Source organism: Portunus trituberculatus, chromosome 41, assembly GCF_017591435.1.
Source record: "Portunus trituberculatus isolate SZX2019 chromosome 41, ASM1759143v1, whole genome shotgun sequence".
Lineage (NCBI taxonomy): Eukaryota > Metazoa > Arthropoda > Malacostraca > Decapoda > Portunidae > Portunus > Portunus trituberculatus.
Genome location: NC_059295.1, coordinates 1,049,183 through 1,068,538, shown reverse-complemented (window position 1 = coordinate 1,068,538; position 19,356 = coordinate 1,049,183). Strand labels below are relative to the sequence as shown.

Here is a 19,356-nt window from a genome sequence, read left to right as displayed (position 1 = left end):
TCCTTCAAACAGGAAGGCAGATTTGCTAATAAATTCCTTCTAAAAGCAAGTATAGTCTCAGTCTATTCAGTGATCAAATCAGCTTATCTTTCAATTGTGTAGTTTGTTATATTTCTTCAGTTGCACATCTGTATCCAAAGTCCGAGTTCTTGTGTAATGACAAGACTCATTAGGCCTAAGTGAATTTGGTTGAAGATAACTACAAACCAGTCTATTTCTGTTATGAATATCAATAGAGGTAAAATGGAGATCTTTCTGTTGGCAAACCGATTACATGACTTGCACAGTGAACAAGTTTTCAAATTAACTACCAAACTGAGTATATCTTAATTAAATCATGGAAATATATTTTAGTAAATGAGGAAGTTTACATGGGATGCATGAATAATATGAAACTATTAAATAAAAATCTATTGGCCTTATGCACAGCATTACCATATCATACAATTTTTTAATTTATTTCATTTCAAGTAACTAAGTGAATAATATTAACATTAATGAAGACTTCTTCAATTAATTTTTAACTCATCATCATTTACTATAAACACATTTCAGTATTAATGTAAATCTTAAATAACCACATCAACTCTGAGGCAGGTGAACAATGGGAGTGTTCACGATTATGTCACACTTACCACACTTATCACTGTTGGTAAAAATGTATACTAAAGTGGAAGATAAGTCACTGAATTAAGTTTATATTAATGGCAATCATAATAAAACAAAAAATCTACCAGACTCTTGGGTGATTATTATGGAACTTAAGACCACAAATATTTAAAGACCTAACTGTCATTACCATACAAACATCATGAACCAATGCCACACAAACATCATAAACCAATGCCAATACCAAGACTTCTTTACTAAGACAATCAATGAACTAATGACAAAAAGATCTATTGGTGTGGAATACATAAGAAATAAAAAATGCTGTTCCTTCAGTTTTGCAAAGCTTACAAAACATTCATCAAAGAAATAAAACCACTCAAGTCCTCAAGTATGGCTTTCATCCATGGGCAGCAAACAATTCCTCTCCCCAAAATCAATTAGCTAAAGATATATATATAATAAATAATAATAAATAATAATAATAATAATAATAATTACAACAACAACAATAATAATAATAATAATAATAATAATAATAGTAGTAATAATAATAATAATAACAAAATTAATAAACTAACAAATCATTACAATTATAATGTATTTATCTGCCCACTAAAAAACTAAAAGTAACATATCTCTGCTTACAGATATAAGTGCAGATATACATCAGAATATTTAAAGTGAATTCATTTCACCTATGGACTATCATATACATACTGAAATACAAGCCTATGTTCACAGGAAGAACCACCTTACAAATAGAAGAGTTTGTCACACAGCCCAACAGCAGGGTCCTTCTTTACATTCTGGCCAATAAGATAAGCCAACTTGTGGGCATACTGAAAGAAAGAGATATTTCATTACTGCCTGCTTTCCTTCATTACTAAAGGTGAACAGTTTAACATTACAAAATCTTACATAAAAGACCAACACCCTCAGGAACACAATCAATCCATGTGACACTCATGAGTCAAAACATGACTACTATACTATAAATAAATTCCTTTTCCTAACTAGTCCTATAAGAAGAAACAAGAATACTTCATTAAATAACTTCCATTGCCATTTTACAATGTGCCAGCCAACAAGTGCCTCTAATGATGTGGTGTTCAACCAAGGATACACATGGGATGTAAGATCACAGCACTGAAAACATGTTAATTCTTCAAAATATAGGACAAGATATAATACTTTTACTTTTAGCTTTAAATTTCACAAATTGGTATTTTCTTGTATACTTGGTCAACACAATTTAAAAGTCAAAGCATTAAAGAGAAGTTCAGCTAACCAGTACATGTAGTCACTTGGCAAAATCCAACAGTAAACAAGGGAATCCAAAACTACAAAATTTCTTACCAAACAAGGAGCAGGAACTCGAACAGTACCAGGCCAGTTATAGTAAAGATGAGTCATTTTATAGGCAAGTCTCTGCATGTGGTCTACTTTCAAATTGCTTCCATCTTGCACAACAATATAGTGTGTTGGTGAAACAGTTCCCTGCAATTCATTCTTTGTCACTTTTTCATGCAGGAAAGTATCTTCCACTATTAACACACAAAAAATAAATAATGACATATATACAAACTATAGCTAGACAGATGTTTTTAAGTACAGTGGAGACTCAATACTCGAACTTAAATTGTTCTAAATGGCTGCTCAAGCATTAAAAAGTTTGACTATTGATACCTATAAATCAGGTAATTTGTTCCAATCTTAGCAAAACCTCAAGTTAAAAAAAATTTCAATTCTTTTTTTTTTTTTTTACAAATTTGATTTGTACAAACTGTGAGTGAAGGCTTGTGATGGATAACTTAGAAGAGGAAGCCAGAAGTGTGAGGAGGAGGAGGGAGGTCACCGGACCATAGTCACCATCCATAAAAAAAATTTTGTAAAGTTTCTGGTGCGTGTCCTGTGAATCCACTAATGGAATGCTGACTCACTAACACTTGCATTCTCACTAGATTCCTTATTTTCACCACTAATAAGCCTCTTTGGTGCCACTGTAAGTTTCTAAGTGAAAAACTACCGACAATGCAGAGGAATGTTGTTTTTCTCAAGACTGCGGCAGGATGAACGATGTGCACCAGCATCGGTATACCAGTACAGTAAGTCCTCGTTATACGGTACATATGTATTCCTGAAAACCTTACCACATATCGAATTTACAGTATACCGAACCCATTATAACATGTAATAATAGGGAATGTTTTTCTGCACGTCAAAAGTCACCCCTACAGAAATTAAAATACATGAAAATAATCATTAAAAGAAATATAAAAAAGTAAAGTACTGCGCAAAAGAAATAAACAGAAAATGTTTTTATTTAATTTATCTTTCAATCGTTATGTATTCTATCAGATGATGTCCTTCCCGAGGCTAAGGGACAGTAGGGATTTCAGCCATTATTCATCTTCCGCTGAGTGGGCAGACAAGGATAAGACGTCTTCGTTTGCACTGTCGGAAGCAGATGTAGCAGGGTCGGCAGATGTGATAGGGACGACATGTCTGAACGAGTAGACTGTTTAGTTTTTCTTGTTTTTTCATCATAGATTTCTTGATAAATCTCGACACTTTGCTACTCCTGGCAGGATTTGGGTCACGTTCCTTCAGGGTTTCCAGAGCTTTTTTCGATACCACCGAGACATTCTCTAAGAGTTTTGATGCCCAGGCCACACACAGGTTCTTCTTCCTCGTCTCCCTCTTTTTCTGCCACCTGGGATGCCTTGTCTTGCTCTATAAGTTCATCATTTGAGAGATTCAGCATGGCTTTCCAAAAGATCTTGAACATCATCATCAAATTCATTGAAGCTAGCCCTATGGCACTGATTTACTATGTCATTTCTGATTGCACCGATGTCATCTTCAGCGAAGCCTGGGAAGTCATGCGTGAATTCTGGCCATACTTTATTCCACGCCAAGTTCATGGTAGACATCTTCACTTCGTCCCAAGATGACTTGATGTTATCTAAGGTGTGCTTAATGTTATACAACTTCCACCATTCACTGATAGTGGGCTTGCCAGGCCCATCTGTGCCCTTTATCAGTTGCTGCATGGTTTGCCGCTGGTAGTAGGCTTTTAGTGTTTGCCATGGTTATTATGAATATATTTGTGCTTACAATAGATCCCTTAATATTCCATTTATTCATCTAATTAGTAATGCATGTAAGTAATATGTAATGCAGTTAAAAAAAAAAGGGGGGGAAGGGGAAGAGATAATAGGCTCTAAGGGTAGTCAAGTTAAAGTCAGTACTGTGAGTGGCGGGGAGGTGTGGCGTGGATGACGTCGTCACCCCTGCTCCCCTGCGCAGGGCCCTCTCGGATAACATGAACGGATACCGTATCTGTGAATTTTTCTTACCGTATATCGAATTGAGGGTAGTAATTTCCAAATACCGTAACTAAATTTACCGGATAAAGAACTACCGTATAATGAGGACTTACTGTATTATGGTAATACAGTAATACCCTTATACGGTACTTCGTTATCCGGTAAATTCGGTTATGGTGTTTAGTAATTACTACCCTCGATTCTATTTAGGGCAAGAAAAATTCACATACGGTATTCACTCGTGTTTTGTTTACACTGTACTGTAGCGCCAACACGCCGCACGACCACCACAACAATCATTCTCTTCCCGGGTTTCTCACTGCACACAAGTGAAATCCTTACAGCGTGTTTTTTGTGGATATTATGAGTAAGGGCTGAAATCCCTACTGTCCCTTAGCCTCGGGAGGGGCATCATCTGATAGAATATGTGGCAAGTGAAAGGTAAATAAAACATTTTTTTGTTTACAGTAATACCTCGAAATACGATCGCCCCAACATACAATTTTTTTTTATATATGACGAAAAATTTCATAAAATTTACATTGAAATACGAAAATATTTTTAAGATACGAATAGCCATCAGTAGGTGGCGCAGCGATCGCTCGGCTACCCGCGTCCACTCGAACATTCAGCCCGCGTTGTGTATCATTGTTCATCCTTTGTGCATGTATGTGTCTCTGCTCTTCGGCAGTGTATTTTTTTCTTAAGTTTTGTGAACTCAAGACCCCATGATCATGAGTTCTAAAGTAAAAGTTTGGCGAGAAACACACAAACTAGCCTGTATTCACATACTGATTACACTTAGAAATTCAATAAACGAGTTAGTACAAATGGTGTTCTGCCCACAAACAACTCTTCCTCTTTGCAATGCAAAAAATCAGAAGTCCCTAGATGTAATGGTTACCAAAATATCACAGGTTGAATGAGGTAGTATCATTGGTTTACATGGCCTTGCGTCCAATTGGGTTCATCGGCCTTGGCTCCTTGTATCCTCCTCTCTCTCTCTCTCTCTCTCTCTCTCTGTCGCTTGTTCTGATGCCACTCTCATTCAAAAGTTGTCTCCCCGTAACATGGTGAGACCTGAGGTATATAAAAGTAATGTGTGCAAGAGAGGTGGCAGAATCAGACACAGTGAAATCACTGTCGCTCCCACCATCCATCGTTGGTGACACATTGACGTAGAGCATATGTTTACTCCTGATGAGTGTTGCCAGCTAACAAGCAAAGAAAACGGGAAGAAAAAAAGCCAAAATATAGCCATAAAAAGCCTAAACGTCTATCGATGTGCCCCGAGTCTTGCGTGATGAATGTCTATTGGTGTCCCGAGTTTTGCGGGTTAAGTTGTTATTTTGGGCAATATAGTTCATTTATATCATGTATACAATAAACATTGTATTTATCATATATTGAATCTATATTTGGTTGGTATTTAAAGCATGTTAATTTTTTGGGGGGGTAAATTCATATCACAAGAAAGAATGAATTCTATTTCCATTAATTACTATGGGAAAAATTGATTTGATACACAATTTTTTTTATATACAACGATCGTCACGTAACTAATTAAATTCGTATGTCGAAGTACCACTGTATTTCTTTTGCGCAGTACTTTACATTTTTTTATATGACTATTTTCATGTACTATTTTCATGCCAGTACGCGTGACTTTCTATGTGCTGGAGGACATCCTTTATTATTACATGCTATAATGGGTTCGTTATACGGCAATTTCAATTTGCGATAAGGTTTTCAGGAACACATATGTACCGTATAACGAGCACTTATTGTACCAACATTACCATTAGTGCGGTATCAGAACAGAAGGGAGATGACAGAGCTTTGTATACGACCAAATTTGCGGCCGTTTGATTACCAGATATTTTCACCACTAATAAGCCTTTGGTGTTACTGTAAGTTTAAAAATGAAAAACTACAGACAGAATGCAGAAGAATGTTATTCTGATGACCGCAGCAGCACAGGTCACAACTGGTGGAGGGGGAAAGGGGCACGCCAGGGAGCCTTTGTTTACAACCACAGGTGTGGACGTTCGATTATAAGGTATTTTTTCGAGTATTAAGTCTCCACTGTATATCTTATCAGATTAAAGGTAAGTCTTATATATCATCCTTTCCTAAAAATCATCTAAAATTAAGAAAACCTATCTCAACACTGTTCCAAATTCATATTATTCATGAACTGAGAGTCTACTCCACAATTACATTAAACAGTTGTAAACTGTGCAGGCATTTCCTTACCTGCCTCACATGCTGTGATACAAGGAAGAAATCATACCAATGATGACTAGTAATGGTGTTGTCCACAATGGAGCCAGGAGGAGGGTTGTTAAGACCTCTGGAGACCTAAACCATATACAATATTTTGTTATATTTTCAAAAATAAATAAATAAACACAAAACATACACACACATGACTAATAAGGAAACTTAAATATATAGGAGGAAATGGAGGATGAATTTCAAAATAGATGGAAGATATTTTATGCAGGGGTGGATTTTGGGGGCCCTAGGCAAAGGCAGGCATAGGGGGCCCCTGCACCTGATCCGATATAGTGGAGACTGTTAGGGGGCCCCGAGACACACTTACTAGGATAATCATTCTGCTGGCATTTTAGCAAATGGATTTTAATAAAAAACATAAATAATGTGTGCAAATAATAAAAACCTCTATTAACTATAAGTCTATGAGAAGTTTCATGGGGCCCCCCAGAAACTCGGGACCCTAGGCAACTGCCTAGTGTTGCCTAATGGTAAGTCCGCCAATGATTCTACGTAATAAAGAAGTAAGGATGTAAACAGATCATGAAGGGATACTACAGAATGCCCAATTTCTGATCTCTAAAGACTTTTGACTGGAGCAAAGGAAAATCTGTAGTGTTCAATGCCTCAAAAACTCAAATTCTTTCACCTATCTACTTGACACAACCTTCCAAACAACAATCCTCTCTTCAGTAACACTAATCTGTCACTATCCTCTACACTGGTCTGTCCTTCACTCATGATCTAGACTGGAAACTTCACATCACATCTCTGGCTAAAAGAGCATCTATGAAGTTAGGCATTTTGAGGCATTTCCATCAGTTTTCTCACCCTTTCCCCCACTGCAACTCTGTGCCCATGTATGGAGTATTCTTTACATGTTTGGCGGTATTTCACTCAGACAGTTTTATCATATAGGGTGGAATAAAAAGCTTTTTCTTCTTATCAATTCCTCCCCTCTGACTGTCTGTCATCAGTATCACCACCACATTTTGCATCTCTTGTTATCTTCTAGTTATTTTTGCTAACTGCAGGTCTCCCCTCCTACCTCCTCCTAAGGAGGTGGTGCCCTAGTGGATAAGTTGGTGAGCATGGGATTGGGCAGATGTCCATGTGTAGGTTCAAATCTCACCATGTACAGCTTTGAAACTATGCCATTTGTTAAGTGGTTTAAAGTTACCTACATGTCACCATGATGAATAATGCAAGTTAACCAGTACTCTCTATTATTCAACCCTTTCTCTGGTAAACTTTGGAACTCCTACCTGAGTCTGTATTTCTTTCTTCCTGTGACTTGAACTCATTTAAGAGGGGGTTTCAAAAAACTTATTCCTTTCTTTTAGCTAACTCTCCCAGACCTGCTAAAGGGACTGACAATTAAGTGGACATTTTTTGTTTACTCTTTTTGTTGCCCTTGAACAATTTTCCTCTTATATTTAAAAAACTGGAAAAAGGTAAGCAGAGTCGCACAAGGATGTATCCTGGAACCAATTATGCTTGTAGTATATGTTAATGATATGGTCAAAGGCATAGAAGGCTACATAAATATATTTGCAGATGACACCAAAATAATGAGACAAGTGACAAACCAGGAAGACTGTAATGCCCAACAAGACGTTGATAAATTAAATGATTGAGTTACTATATGGCAAATGGAATCCAATGCATAGAAAAGAATAGCAGTGAGATGAAATTCTAAAAAAGCAACAAAATAAAAGAAATTACTCATTTGCTAATGAAAGTATAAAAATATCGAAAGAAGAAAAAGATCTAGTAGTTATAGCACATGTTATCAGCAGAGAAACATTTAAACAAAATAACTGCAGAAATAAATAACTTAATCAAAAATATAAGAACATATTTGAATGAAGGTATGATACAGAAAATACATAATATCAATGATAAGACCAAGACAAGAATATGCAGTGATATTGTGGTTACCAAGGTTGAAGAAAGAAATAAGAAAATTTGAAAGAATACACAGAATAGCAAAAAACAACTATGCAAGCTCCCATACAATGACATTGAAAGAAAGAACTTGAACTAGTTCCACTGGAAGAACGGAGGCAGACAGGAGACCTAAGAGCAATATATAGGATCCAAGACAAAATGGAGATGATTGATAGAGAGAAGCTAGTGATAAGGGATATAAGTAATAGGAAAAGGACATTGTAAAAAATTAAAGAGGAGTGCATCCAAAGAGACTTGAACTTAAGAAACATAGTTTCCTGCATAGAAGCATAACAGCTTTGAACAAACTTGATAATGAGACTGCAAAGACAATCCATAAATTTAAGACAAAAAAAGTACAAAAAGGAACACACACAGGACAATACAGGCAAGTGTGACTCTTTCCTTGTATATCACAACTGGATAAATACAACTACACACACACACAAAGTTGCAAGTCTGGAAAAGGAAATCAAAGAGTCTGGGGAGAAAACTTTGGGCCTTGCTGAAATTATAGATCAACAGATCATAGAAGAGAAGATAGCTGAGAAAGTGGTGAAGGTTATTAAGTCAAATGAGACATTGGTGAGGGAAACTGTAGACAAAAAGAGATGTGTGGTGATATTTGGTGTGGAGGAGGATAAGACACCGAGTAAAATGGAGAGAGAGAAAACATAAAAAGGTGATAAATAATATCATTAATGTGGTGCAGGAGGAGGAAAAGACCTAGTACAAGAAATAGAGGACTTCCATAGAATTGGAAAGTTCACAAGAGAAGGTATGAGGCCAATAAGAATCAAACTTAAGTCACAAAAGGATGTAGATGAATTGGTGGAGAAGTCATGGAGGCTAGCCCAGCAGGAAACAACAAGGAAGATTTGGTTGAGAAGAGATCTCGGTGAAAAGGAAAGAGAAATGTTAAATGAGTTGAGAAAGGAGGCTTTGAAAAAAATGAAGAGAGGACAGAAGAGGAGAAGAAAGAGTTTTTCTGGAGAATCTTGGATATGAGACTGAGGAAGTGGTTCATAACCCAGAAAAGTACAGCAAGAAAGGACTAAAGAAACTTACATATGAGCGAAATGTAATGTATTCCAACATAAATGGAGTGATATCGGGATTTTAGAACTCAACGATTACTTGAGGGACAAGAACCCAGATATTGTGGGTCTTACTGAAACAAAACTGAGAGAGGGAGAAGACCTGATGATGGTTGGAGAAGGGAAATATAATGTTTGGAAAAGAAATAGAGTAGGTAAGATGGGAGGAGGAGTGATGTTGCTGGTTAAAAAAGATATAAAGGTGGATCAAGTGAAAAAAGGTATGGGAAAGGCAGAAGTGCTAAAGATCAGAGCAGAAACTAATGAAGGAAAAAAGAGGCACTACATAGTGGTGTACGTACCACCTAAGACAAATGCATGGTCAGTACAGGAATATGAAGAAATGATAAGTGATACAGGAACATGTCTGGAAGAAATGTTGGGTGGCTGTGAACGAACTATAATGATGGGAGATTTTAATTGTAAAGAGGTGTGTTGGGAGGACTGGTCAATGGAAGGATCAGAGACAACATGGGGAAATACACTATTGACACTGGCAATGGAAAATGTGTTAACTCAGTGGGTCAAAGAAGATACTAGGTTTGGAGGAGAGGGAGCATCGTCAAGACTGGACTTGGTCTTTAGTACAGAGCCAATGGTCATTGAGGAGATGAGGGTGGAGTGCCCTTTAGCAAAGAGTGATCATGCAGTTTTGGAGTTCAAGGTGATAGACGAAGAGAAATCTAGAAGAAATGAAGAATATAAAGTGGGAAGATGGAATTATGCCAAGACAGATTTTGGAAACCTAAAGAAATTCTTTCAAGAGACAAATTGGATGAAATTCAAGAGTGCTAAGGAGCAAATGAAAAGTGGAAGGAATTTATAAAAATATACAAAGAAGGTGAGAAAAATTTGTACCAATAAGACAACATAGAGAAGTTGGAAAGCAGGACTGGTTTAACGATAGATGTGAAAAGGCTAGAACAAGAAAAGAGGATGCATGGAAGAGGTGGAGAAGGAAAAGACGGATTAAGCAGTGGGAAAGTTACAAAAGAGCAAGAAATGAATATGTGTTGATTAGAAGAGAAGAAAGAAAGAAACAAGAAAAGGATATAATTGATAAATGTAAAGACCAACCAAGGCTTTTTACAGACATGTGAACAACAACATCAAAAATAGAGAAAGTATTGAAAGTTTAGAAGTAAATGGAGTATGCAGTGAAGATCCCAGGAAATGGCAGAGGCTATGAATGGATGCTTTCGGAAGGTATTCACAAAGGAGACTGCTTTTGACAAACCACTGGTAATGGAACAGAAAGGGATTATGAAGGAGTTTCAAGTAACTGTGGAGGAGATCAAGAACATGATGGGGAGTTTAGAAGTGAGAAAAGCTGTGGGACCTGATGGGGTATCAGGATGGATTTTAAGAGAATGCAGGAGCAACTGGCAGAAAAAGTTTGTGAAGTAATTGATGCCTCATTAAGGGAAGGTGTAGTGCCCCAAGACTGGAAAAGAGCTAACATTGTCCCAATCTATAAATCAGGTAACAAGAGAGACCCATTGAACTATAGACCAGTGTCACTTACAAGTGTGGTAGCTAAGATGTGTGAGAGGGTGGTGAAGAATAGATGGACAGACTTCTTGGAGAAAAATGACATACTTTGTGAGTGTCAATTTGGTTTTAGAAAAGGGCGTTCATGCACGACAAACCTGATATGTTACTATTCGAGGGTGATAGATGTAATACAGGAAAGAGATGGTTGGGCTGATGGAATATATCTGGATTTAAAAAAGGCCTTTGATAAGGTACCACACCGGAGACTGATCTGGAAACTTGAAATGGTAGGAGGAGTGCATGGCAGTTTACTAAAATGGATGGAAGACTTTTGGTAGGAAGAGAAATGAGAACAATAATTAAGGACAGACCATCAGAATGGGGATTGGTGGAGAGTGGAGTTCCACAGGGATCAGTGTTGGCACCAGTAATGTTCGCGGTCTACATAAATGACATGGTGGATGGGGTGTCCAGTTATGTGAGCCTATTTGCAGACGATGCAAAATTGTTAAGAAAAGTGAGATGTGACAAAGATTGCGAACTACTCCAGGAAGACTTGGACAGAATATGGAAATGGAGCTGTACATGGCAAATGGAGTTCAACACGACAAAATGCAAGAAAATAGAGTTTGGCAAGAGTGAAAGAAGAATCAGGAGTATGTACAAGATAGGAAATGAAGACATAAAACCAGTCATGAAGAAAAAGACCTTGGGGTGACAATTACCAATGACCTATCGCCAGAGAGACATATAAACAAAATAATTGGAGAAGTATTGAACTTATTGAGGAACATAAGAGTGGCGTTCGTATATTTAGATGAAGAAATGATGAAGAAAATAATTACTGCAATGATAAGACCGAGGCTTGAATATGCAACAATACAGTGGGCTCCGAACTTAAAGAAACACATAAGGAAACTAGAGAAAGTACAGAGGGCTGCAACAAAATGGTGCCTGACTTAAGAGATTTGACTTATGAAGACAGACTGAAAAGAATGCAACTTCCGACCCTGGAAAACAGAAGAGAAAGGGAGACCTGATAGCAATATACAGAGTGATGATTGGCATGGAAAAAATGGATAGGGAAGATCTGTGTATGTGGAATGAAAGAATGTCGAGAGGGCATGGGAAAAACTAAAATGGCCACTTATAGGAGAGATGTGAAAAATATAGCTTCCCTCATAGAAGGGTGGAAGCATGGAATAGTTTAGACGTGGAAGTGGTCAACGCAAGGAATATTCATGATTTTAAGAAAAAGCTGGACATTAATAGATATGGAGACGGGACAACACGAGCATAGCTCTTTTCCCGTATGTTACAATTAGGTAAATACAATTAGGTAAATACACACACACACACACACACACACACACACCAGATGACCGGGGTTCGATTCCCCGGCCGGGTGGAGATATTTGGGTGTGTCTCTCACGTGTAGCCCTGTTCACCTAGCAGTGAGTAGGTACCGGATGTAAATCGAGGAGTTGTGACCTTGTTGTCCCGGTGTGTGGTGTGTGCCTGGTCTCAGACCTATCCCAAGATCGGAAATAATGAGCTCTGAGCTCATTCCGTAGGGTAACGTCTGGCTGTCTCGTCAGACACTGCAGCAGATCAAACAGTGAATTACACACACACACACACACACCAGATGACCGGGGTTCGATTCCCCGGCCGGGTGGAGATATTTGGTGTGTCTCCTCACATGTAGCCCCTGTTCACCTAGCAGTGAGTAAGTACCGGATGTAAATCGAGGAGTTGTGACCTTGTTGTCCCGGTGTGTGGTGTGTGTCTGGTCTCAGACCTATCCCAAGATCGGAAATAATGAGCTCTGAGCTCATTCCGTAGGGTAACGTCTGGCTGTCTCGTCAGAGACTGCAGCAGATCAAACAGTGAATTACACACACACACACACACACACACACACACACACACACACACACACACATGCTCCATGGAGAGAGGACGTGCCTCCTGCTCAGAGTGGCATCTAACTAACACTCCACACACTAAACAATGTGCTTGGAGTGAGAACTGTCATTGGTACTAAAGGGCGACCAGAGCGAGTGAACGAGTGTACAGAGTGAAAGTAGCCCAGTGGCGTGTACATAAGAGTGATCGGAGGTGTGGGAACCTCCGCACTCCAAACGACAGAGCGGGAACCACACAAAGGCCAGTTATAACAGCCGCCAATGCATCTCACCACACACACGTAGCTACCAGTAGCCCCCAGTGCACACCACCACACACCCACATGCTCCCAGGAAGAATGAAATAAAATGGATAGACCGGTAAGAAATAAGTTACCAAATTCAAAATATACCGATGAGGCCCAGGGAGCAAAACCGAAAGTGGCCAGTCAAAACATGAGTCCATCTTCAACATGAGCAACAATGCAAGGTAGACTGGTAATGTTGGAGAAGAGATTTGAGGAGTTGGTGAAGGAATTAAAAGTTCAGAGGAGTGAGGAGGAGCAAGATAGAGAATTCCGCAAGGCTTTGAAGGAAAGAGTTAAGAGACTGGAGGAAAATGAAAAACGATTGGTGGATGAGAATGCACACTTGAGAGTGGAGGTTGAAAAATACAAGAGATGGTTGGAGGAGAAAATGGAGAGAGTAGTAAAGGAGAAAGATGACTTTAAGGAAATGATCAGTGAGCAGAATGAAAGGTTTGAAAGGAATGGGAACTGAAGAAAACACAATGGACTGAGTCGAGGGAAGCAGAGATCGTTGGATTGCAAGAAATAATTAAAGATCAGTTGAAGGAAGACAAAAAAGAAAGGTCCAAGGAACTGGTTAATGTTATGAAGAATAAGGAAACATTGATAAGAGAAATAGCACAAAAGAAGAAGAGTGTGTTAATATTTGGGATGAAAGAACAAAATATAACATATAAGCCTAAGAGAATTAAGGAAGAATTAAAAACGGTAAGAGATCTGTTCAAAAATCTAAATGATGATGAAAAAAACTACCTACAAGAAGTGGAAGAGATCCATAGACTGGGTCCGTATAAGGAGGGAGTAAGGAGACCGATTAAAGTAGTACTGAAGTCACAACAATCTGCGGAATATATCTTATATAGAACATCAAAATTAAGAGAGGTAGAAGGTTGTAAAAAGGTGTACGTAAGAAAAAATAGAAATGAGGAAGAGAGGAGAAGATATAAGGAATTGTTGGAAAAGGCGAGAAGGAAAAATGATGAACGGTCTGAAGAGGAAAAAAAAAATTTTTTTTGGAGAGTTATACGAGAGAGAGTCAGAAAGTGGTATGTGGAAAGAAGGAATGCGGAGGAACCCCTAGAGGAGCAGTGGGTGGACCGTAATGTATACTAACATAGATGCGATACTGTCAAGTAGATTGGAATTGCAAGACTATATGATGGTGGAGAAGCCTGATATAGCGTGTTTGACTGAGACAAAATTGCATGAAAAACAAAGAAATTTGGATAATAAATATAATATATGGAGAAAGGATAGAGAGGTAAAGGTGGAGGAGGAGTTATGATTATGATGAAGAAGGAGATAAATGTGGATAAGGTTTGGTATGGGAAGAACAATGCAGAAGTGATAAGCATAAGGATAAAAAGTGATGGAAAAGAATTAATAATCATGGTGACCTATGTACCTCCTAAAACAAATTCTTGGACATTAAGGGAATACGACAATATGATCAAGGATACTTTACAGAGTTTGGAAAGTGTATTATCTGGAAAAGAAAGGTGATACTAGTAGGAGATTTTAATTGTAAGGAGGTGGATTGGGAAAATCTAGTAAGTGGTGTTGGAGAGGAAGCATGGGGAGAGAGATTCCTTAATCTAATGATGGAAAATATGATGGAACAAAGGGTGAAAGAAAATACTAGATATAGAGATGATGAACCGGCTAGACTGGATTTGGTGTTAACACAAGAAGTGTACCTATGTGGGGATATACAATACAAATGTCCATTGGGGAAGAGTGATCATGTGGTTATGGAAATGCAGATAGCAACAACACAGCGAAGGAGAGACGAGACATACAAGAGTGTTAGATTGAATTATAGAAAGATGGACACAGAAAGTTTGAAAAATTATTTCAGAAAATTAGATTGGGAGGAGATGTTACAAATCAGAGAAGTGCAAAAAAATTATGAGATTTTTATGAAATATTATAAAGAAGGAGTTATGAAATTTGTACCAAAGTATAAACCGAGAGAGGAAGGAAGAAAGGATTGGTTTAATGCAGCTTGTGTTAAGGCTAAAGAAAAGAAGAGATGTGGCTTGGAAAAGAAGGTGAGAAATGAGTATGTGAGGATAAGGAGGGAGGAAGAAAGAAAATTTGAAAAAGATATTGTAGACAAGAGTAAGGAACATCCAAAATTGTTTTACAGGTTCATAAATGGTAAACTTAAAAAGAGAGAGTCCATTGAAAGGTTAAAAGGAGAGCAAGGGATAGTAGATGACCCTAAGAATATCGCGGAATTGCTAAATAATAGGTTTCAACAAGTATTTACTAAAGAAACAATGTTTGTAAAGCCTCAGAATGTACAAGAAATGTGCACATGGATGACATTAAGATACCTAAAAGGAGTTATATAAAATGTTGGAGGAACTTAAAGATGATAAAGCGATGGGACCAGATGAAGTTTCAGGAAAATTATTGAAGGAATGTAGAGAAGAATTGATTGATCCATTATATGATATTATAAGGTGCTCATTAGAAACAGGGAAGTACCAGTAGAGTGGAAAAGAGCTGAAGTGGTGCCCATTTATAAGGGAGGCAGTAAGGAAGAGCCTCTTAACTATAGACCTGTGTCTCTAACAAGTGTGGTCGGTAAGATTTGTGAGAGGGTGATAAAGAAATATTGGATACGGTTCCTGGAGGATCATAAGTTATTATCGGATCATCAATTTGGCTTTAGGAAAGGGAGGTCATGTGTAACAAATCTACTGAGCTTTTATTCAAGAGTGGTTGACAAAATACAAGAGAGAGGGATGGATGGACTGTGTATATTTGGATTTAAAGAAAGCTTTTGACAAGGTACCTCACATGAGACTGCTATGGAAATTAGAGATTTATGGAGGACTGAAAGGAAAAGTGTTAAAGTGGATGGAAAACTACTTGAGATGGAGGGAGATGAGAACGGTAATAAGGGATGCAAAGTCGGACTGGTTGGTGGTGGAGAGTGGAGTCCCACAAGGCTCAGTGCTGGCACCAATACTTTTCCTTGTATATATTAATGACATGCCAGAGGAGTAAACAGTTATATTAATTTGTTTGCGGATGATGCGAAGTTGTGTAGGTGTGTGAATAGTGAAGAAGATTGTGATATTTTACAGGCAGATCTGGATAGGATTTGGGAGTGGAGCAAGAGGTGGGAGATGGAATTTAATCTAAGCAAAAGTCATGTGATGGAGATGGGGAAGAGTGGAAGACGGCCAAGAGGGTCATATAAGATGGGTGAAGGAGTAGTGTTGAAAAAGGTGGAAAAGGATTTGGGAGTCATAATACAAGACCATGGGCAGTTTGAGGCTCATATTGATAAGATGTTTGGAGAAATGTATAATTTGATAAGGAAATATTGGATTGGCCTTTCATTATATGGATAAAGATATGATGAGGAAATTAATTAGTACGGTAATTAGACCAAGATTGGAATATGCTGGAGTGGTTTGGTCCCCTTATAAAAAGAAGCATATAAGGAAGTTGGAGAGATTGCAGAGAATGGCAACAAAAATGGTTCCGGAATTGGCAGAAATGACCTATGAGGAGAGATTAAAAGAAATGAATTTGCTTACCTTGGAACAAAGAAGAGAAAGAGGAGATTTAATACAGGTTTATAAACTGTTGAACGGACTGGATGAAGTGGATAATGAGCAAATGATGTTGAGAGAGGAAAACTTAAATAGAACTATGAGATCGCATAGTAAAAAGATAGCCAAGGAATATGCTTGAAGGATGTGAAGAAATATAGTTTCCCACAAAGATGTGTGGAGGTGTGGAATGGTTTGAGTGAGGAGGTGGTGTCAGCGAGGAGTGTGCATAGTTTTAAAGGAAAGTTGGATGTGTGTAGATATGGAGACGGGCCACACGAGTATGATACCCAGGCCCTGTAAAATTACAACTAAGTGACACACACACACACACACACACACACACACACAGAGAGAGAGAGAGAGAGAGAGAGAGAGAGAGAGAGAGAGAGAGAGAGAGAGAGAGAGAGAGAGAGAGAGAGAGAGAGAAATTTATACTGGATGCTTTGAGTCACATCACATCCCATCATGTTGTGTCAAGTCACATATAGTGCAGGGCCTATTTTTGACATCAGTCACAGCAAGCCTGCAATGGTATCTTCAAGTATGCTGGTAATCCTATCTGTTTCACCTACATGTTAACACTAAAATTATAATTTCCATAAAGTCTGAAGGTTTTCTTTGTTCTTTGATGGTAAAGGAGACGAAAGCTGAAAACATGCTGATAAGTTCCCTCCAACGGTCTCTGTTACTCCCTTCATCATCTGTCATACCTGTCTATGATAACCTTTAAAATCAACACTACATGAAGACAACTGCAAAGTCAGGATGCTTTTACTGTTCGGTACTGACTGTGGTGAAGGTTGACAATATATGGCCACATTCCTTATTCAGCCTCTATCATTGCCCATACCTGTGCTTGTCTTTGTATTAATGCTGGAAGCAAATGTAATCTTCATTCAGGTTGGGAGTTTTCGCTATTCATTGCTACTGATGGAGGAGGGTTGGCAATATAGTCTAGTTGTGTCATCTCTATGAACCTTCACTACCTGTCCTCACCTGCCAGTAGTGACTTGTTTCAGGTTGACACAGGCAGATTAAGTGGAGATGAGTAAAAATAAATCACATCAAATGACTTAATGCAACTCAACTCAATGTGATGCGACTCAGTCGCTCAGTGTAAACACAGCCTAATGGACATCTATAAGTATATTTTATATATAGAGCTGTAAATAATTGGAATGGATTAAGTGAAAAGGTCATCACAGCAACAAATGTACATGTTTAAACAAAAGTTGTATATATATATATATATATATATATATATATATATATATATATATATATATATATATATATATATATATATATATATATATATACAGTGCTTACTCCAATTTTGCGAGTTCAAATTTTGTGATACGCCAATTTTGCGACCAAGAACCAAAAATTGCCATTTTAAAAATTTCCCATCTTGCTCCTTTCTCCCGGTATTGCGAGTAGTGGCGGGAGAGAGAGCGTTCCCGCAAATTATATATTACTGTATTATATAGGCAATATTTTATTAATTTATTCATATTTATCATATTATACTATATTATTATCATATTTATATTATATTTATCATAGTTTGGTGGTTTTTGGATAGTTTTCATAAAAATCTGGTGGTAATTCAACGAAGCTCATCTGGCAACACTGCCCCGCTCCCTCCCGCCTTCCATTTGTTTACGTACACCTCCACGGAGTTCTCTCTGCAAATTTGGAGAAATCCTTGTGCTCGACTTTGTGCCACCAACCAAGAAAAACATAGGCTAACTTTGGAGCAGAAGATGAAAATAATTAAGATGAAAAGAGATGGAAAAAGGAACTGTGATATTTCCAGAGAGTTTGGTGTGGGAGAATCAATTGTGAGAATGGTGTTTAAAAAGTGAGAAAATTGAAAAAGCTGTAAAAACCTATGGTGGACAGATTTTTGATTCCCATAGCCATTGTACACTGTGATCATTCATATGGATAGATTCCTGGCTCTATATATATGTGATATAAATATGGGCAAAATATTAGGAAAATATTGAAAAATTAGGCGACCATATTCAATTTTTCCCATAGGAATAATATTTCCAATTTTGTGATTTCCAAATTTGTGACTCATAATGCCGCCCCATTTCTCGCAAAATTGCAGTAAGCACTGTATATATATATATATATATATATATATATATATATATATATATATATATATATATATATATATATATAATCAAGACATTATGAACCCTGCTCAAACTCTGTAATGTACAACTAGGTTAATACACAAGGTAAGACATGTAAATAACTTACTTATAAGCCAAAAATCCATGCATTATTTACAAGCCACAAATTCATAGAATTCAAATACATGCAGCAGTGAAAAATAATCAGCCAAGAACAGTGACCATACTTAAATGGAAACAGATATAAGAAACAAATTGATGGAGGAGTGAAATAAAGTACTTAAAAATTACAGATAATTAATAAGGGTAATGAAAGTAAGTAAAGAAAAGTTCAATACTTACAGTGAAGATCCTTGTGTTTAGTCTCTTCTGAACCACAACATAGGACAGCTTGGGATTATAAGAGTCAAAATGCATGAAGACTGTGGTCAACTGAGGTATCTCATGCCCCTCTACTATTTTCAGTTGCCCTTCACTAACACCATCACGGTACAAAATGATGGAGCGAGGCAAGGCATGATGGATCTAGCAAAATGATTAATTAATGAAATTAGAAATGAAGATGGTACTTCATGTTTGTGAAATATGCAACACATAACAAAATGTTGAAAAAAGGAGTATGAAGATTATACCATCAACATGGTTTATTTTACCATG

The 19,356-nt window shown here is 37.5% G+C and overlaps 1 protein-coding gene across 1 annotated transcript in view; it reads right to left on the bottom strand.

Moving 5' to 3' along the window:
- Nucleotides 1-731: 731 nt before the first annotated feature.
- LOC123517159 (piwi-like protein Ago3) overlaps nucleotides 732-19,356 on the bottom strand; it is a 269,657-nt gene continuing 251,032 nt past the window's right edge. Inside the window, exons 16-19 of the mRNA XM_045277139.1 lie at nucleotides 19,042-19,224; nucleotides 6,198-6,302; nucleotides 1,969-2,109; nucleotides 732-1,451 (exon numbers count right to left, since the gene is read on the bottom strand). Coding sequence (XP_045133074.1) covers nucleotides 1,365-1,451; nucleotides 1,969-2,109; nucleotides 6,198-6,302; nucleotides 19,042-19,224 — 516 coding nt within the window. The 3' untranslated portion in view covers nucleotides 732-1,364. The remainder of the gene's footprint in view (nucleotides 1,452-1,968; nucleotides 2,110-6,197; nucleotides 6,303-19,041; nucleotides 19,225-19,356) is intronic.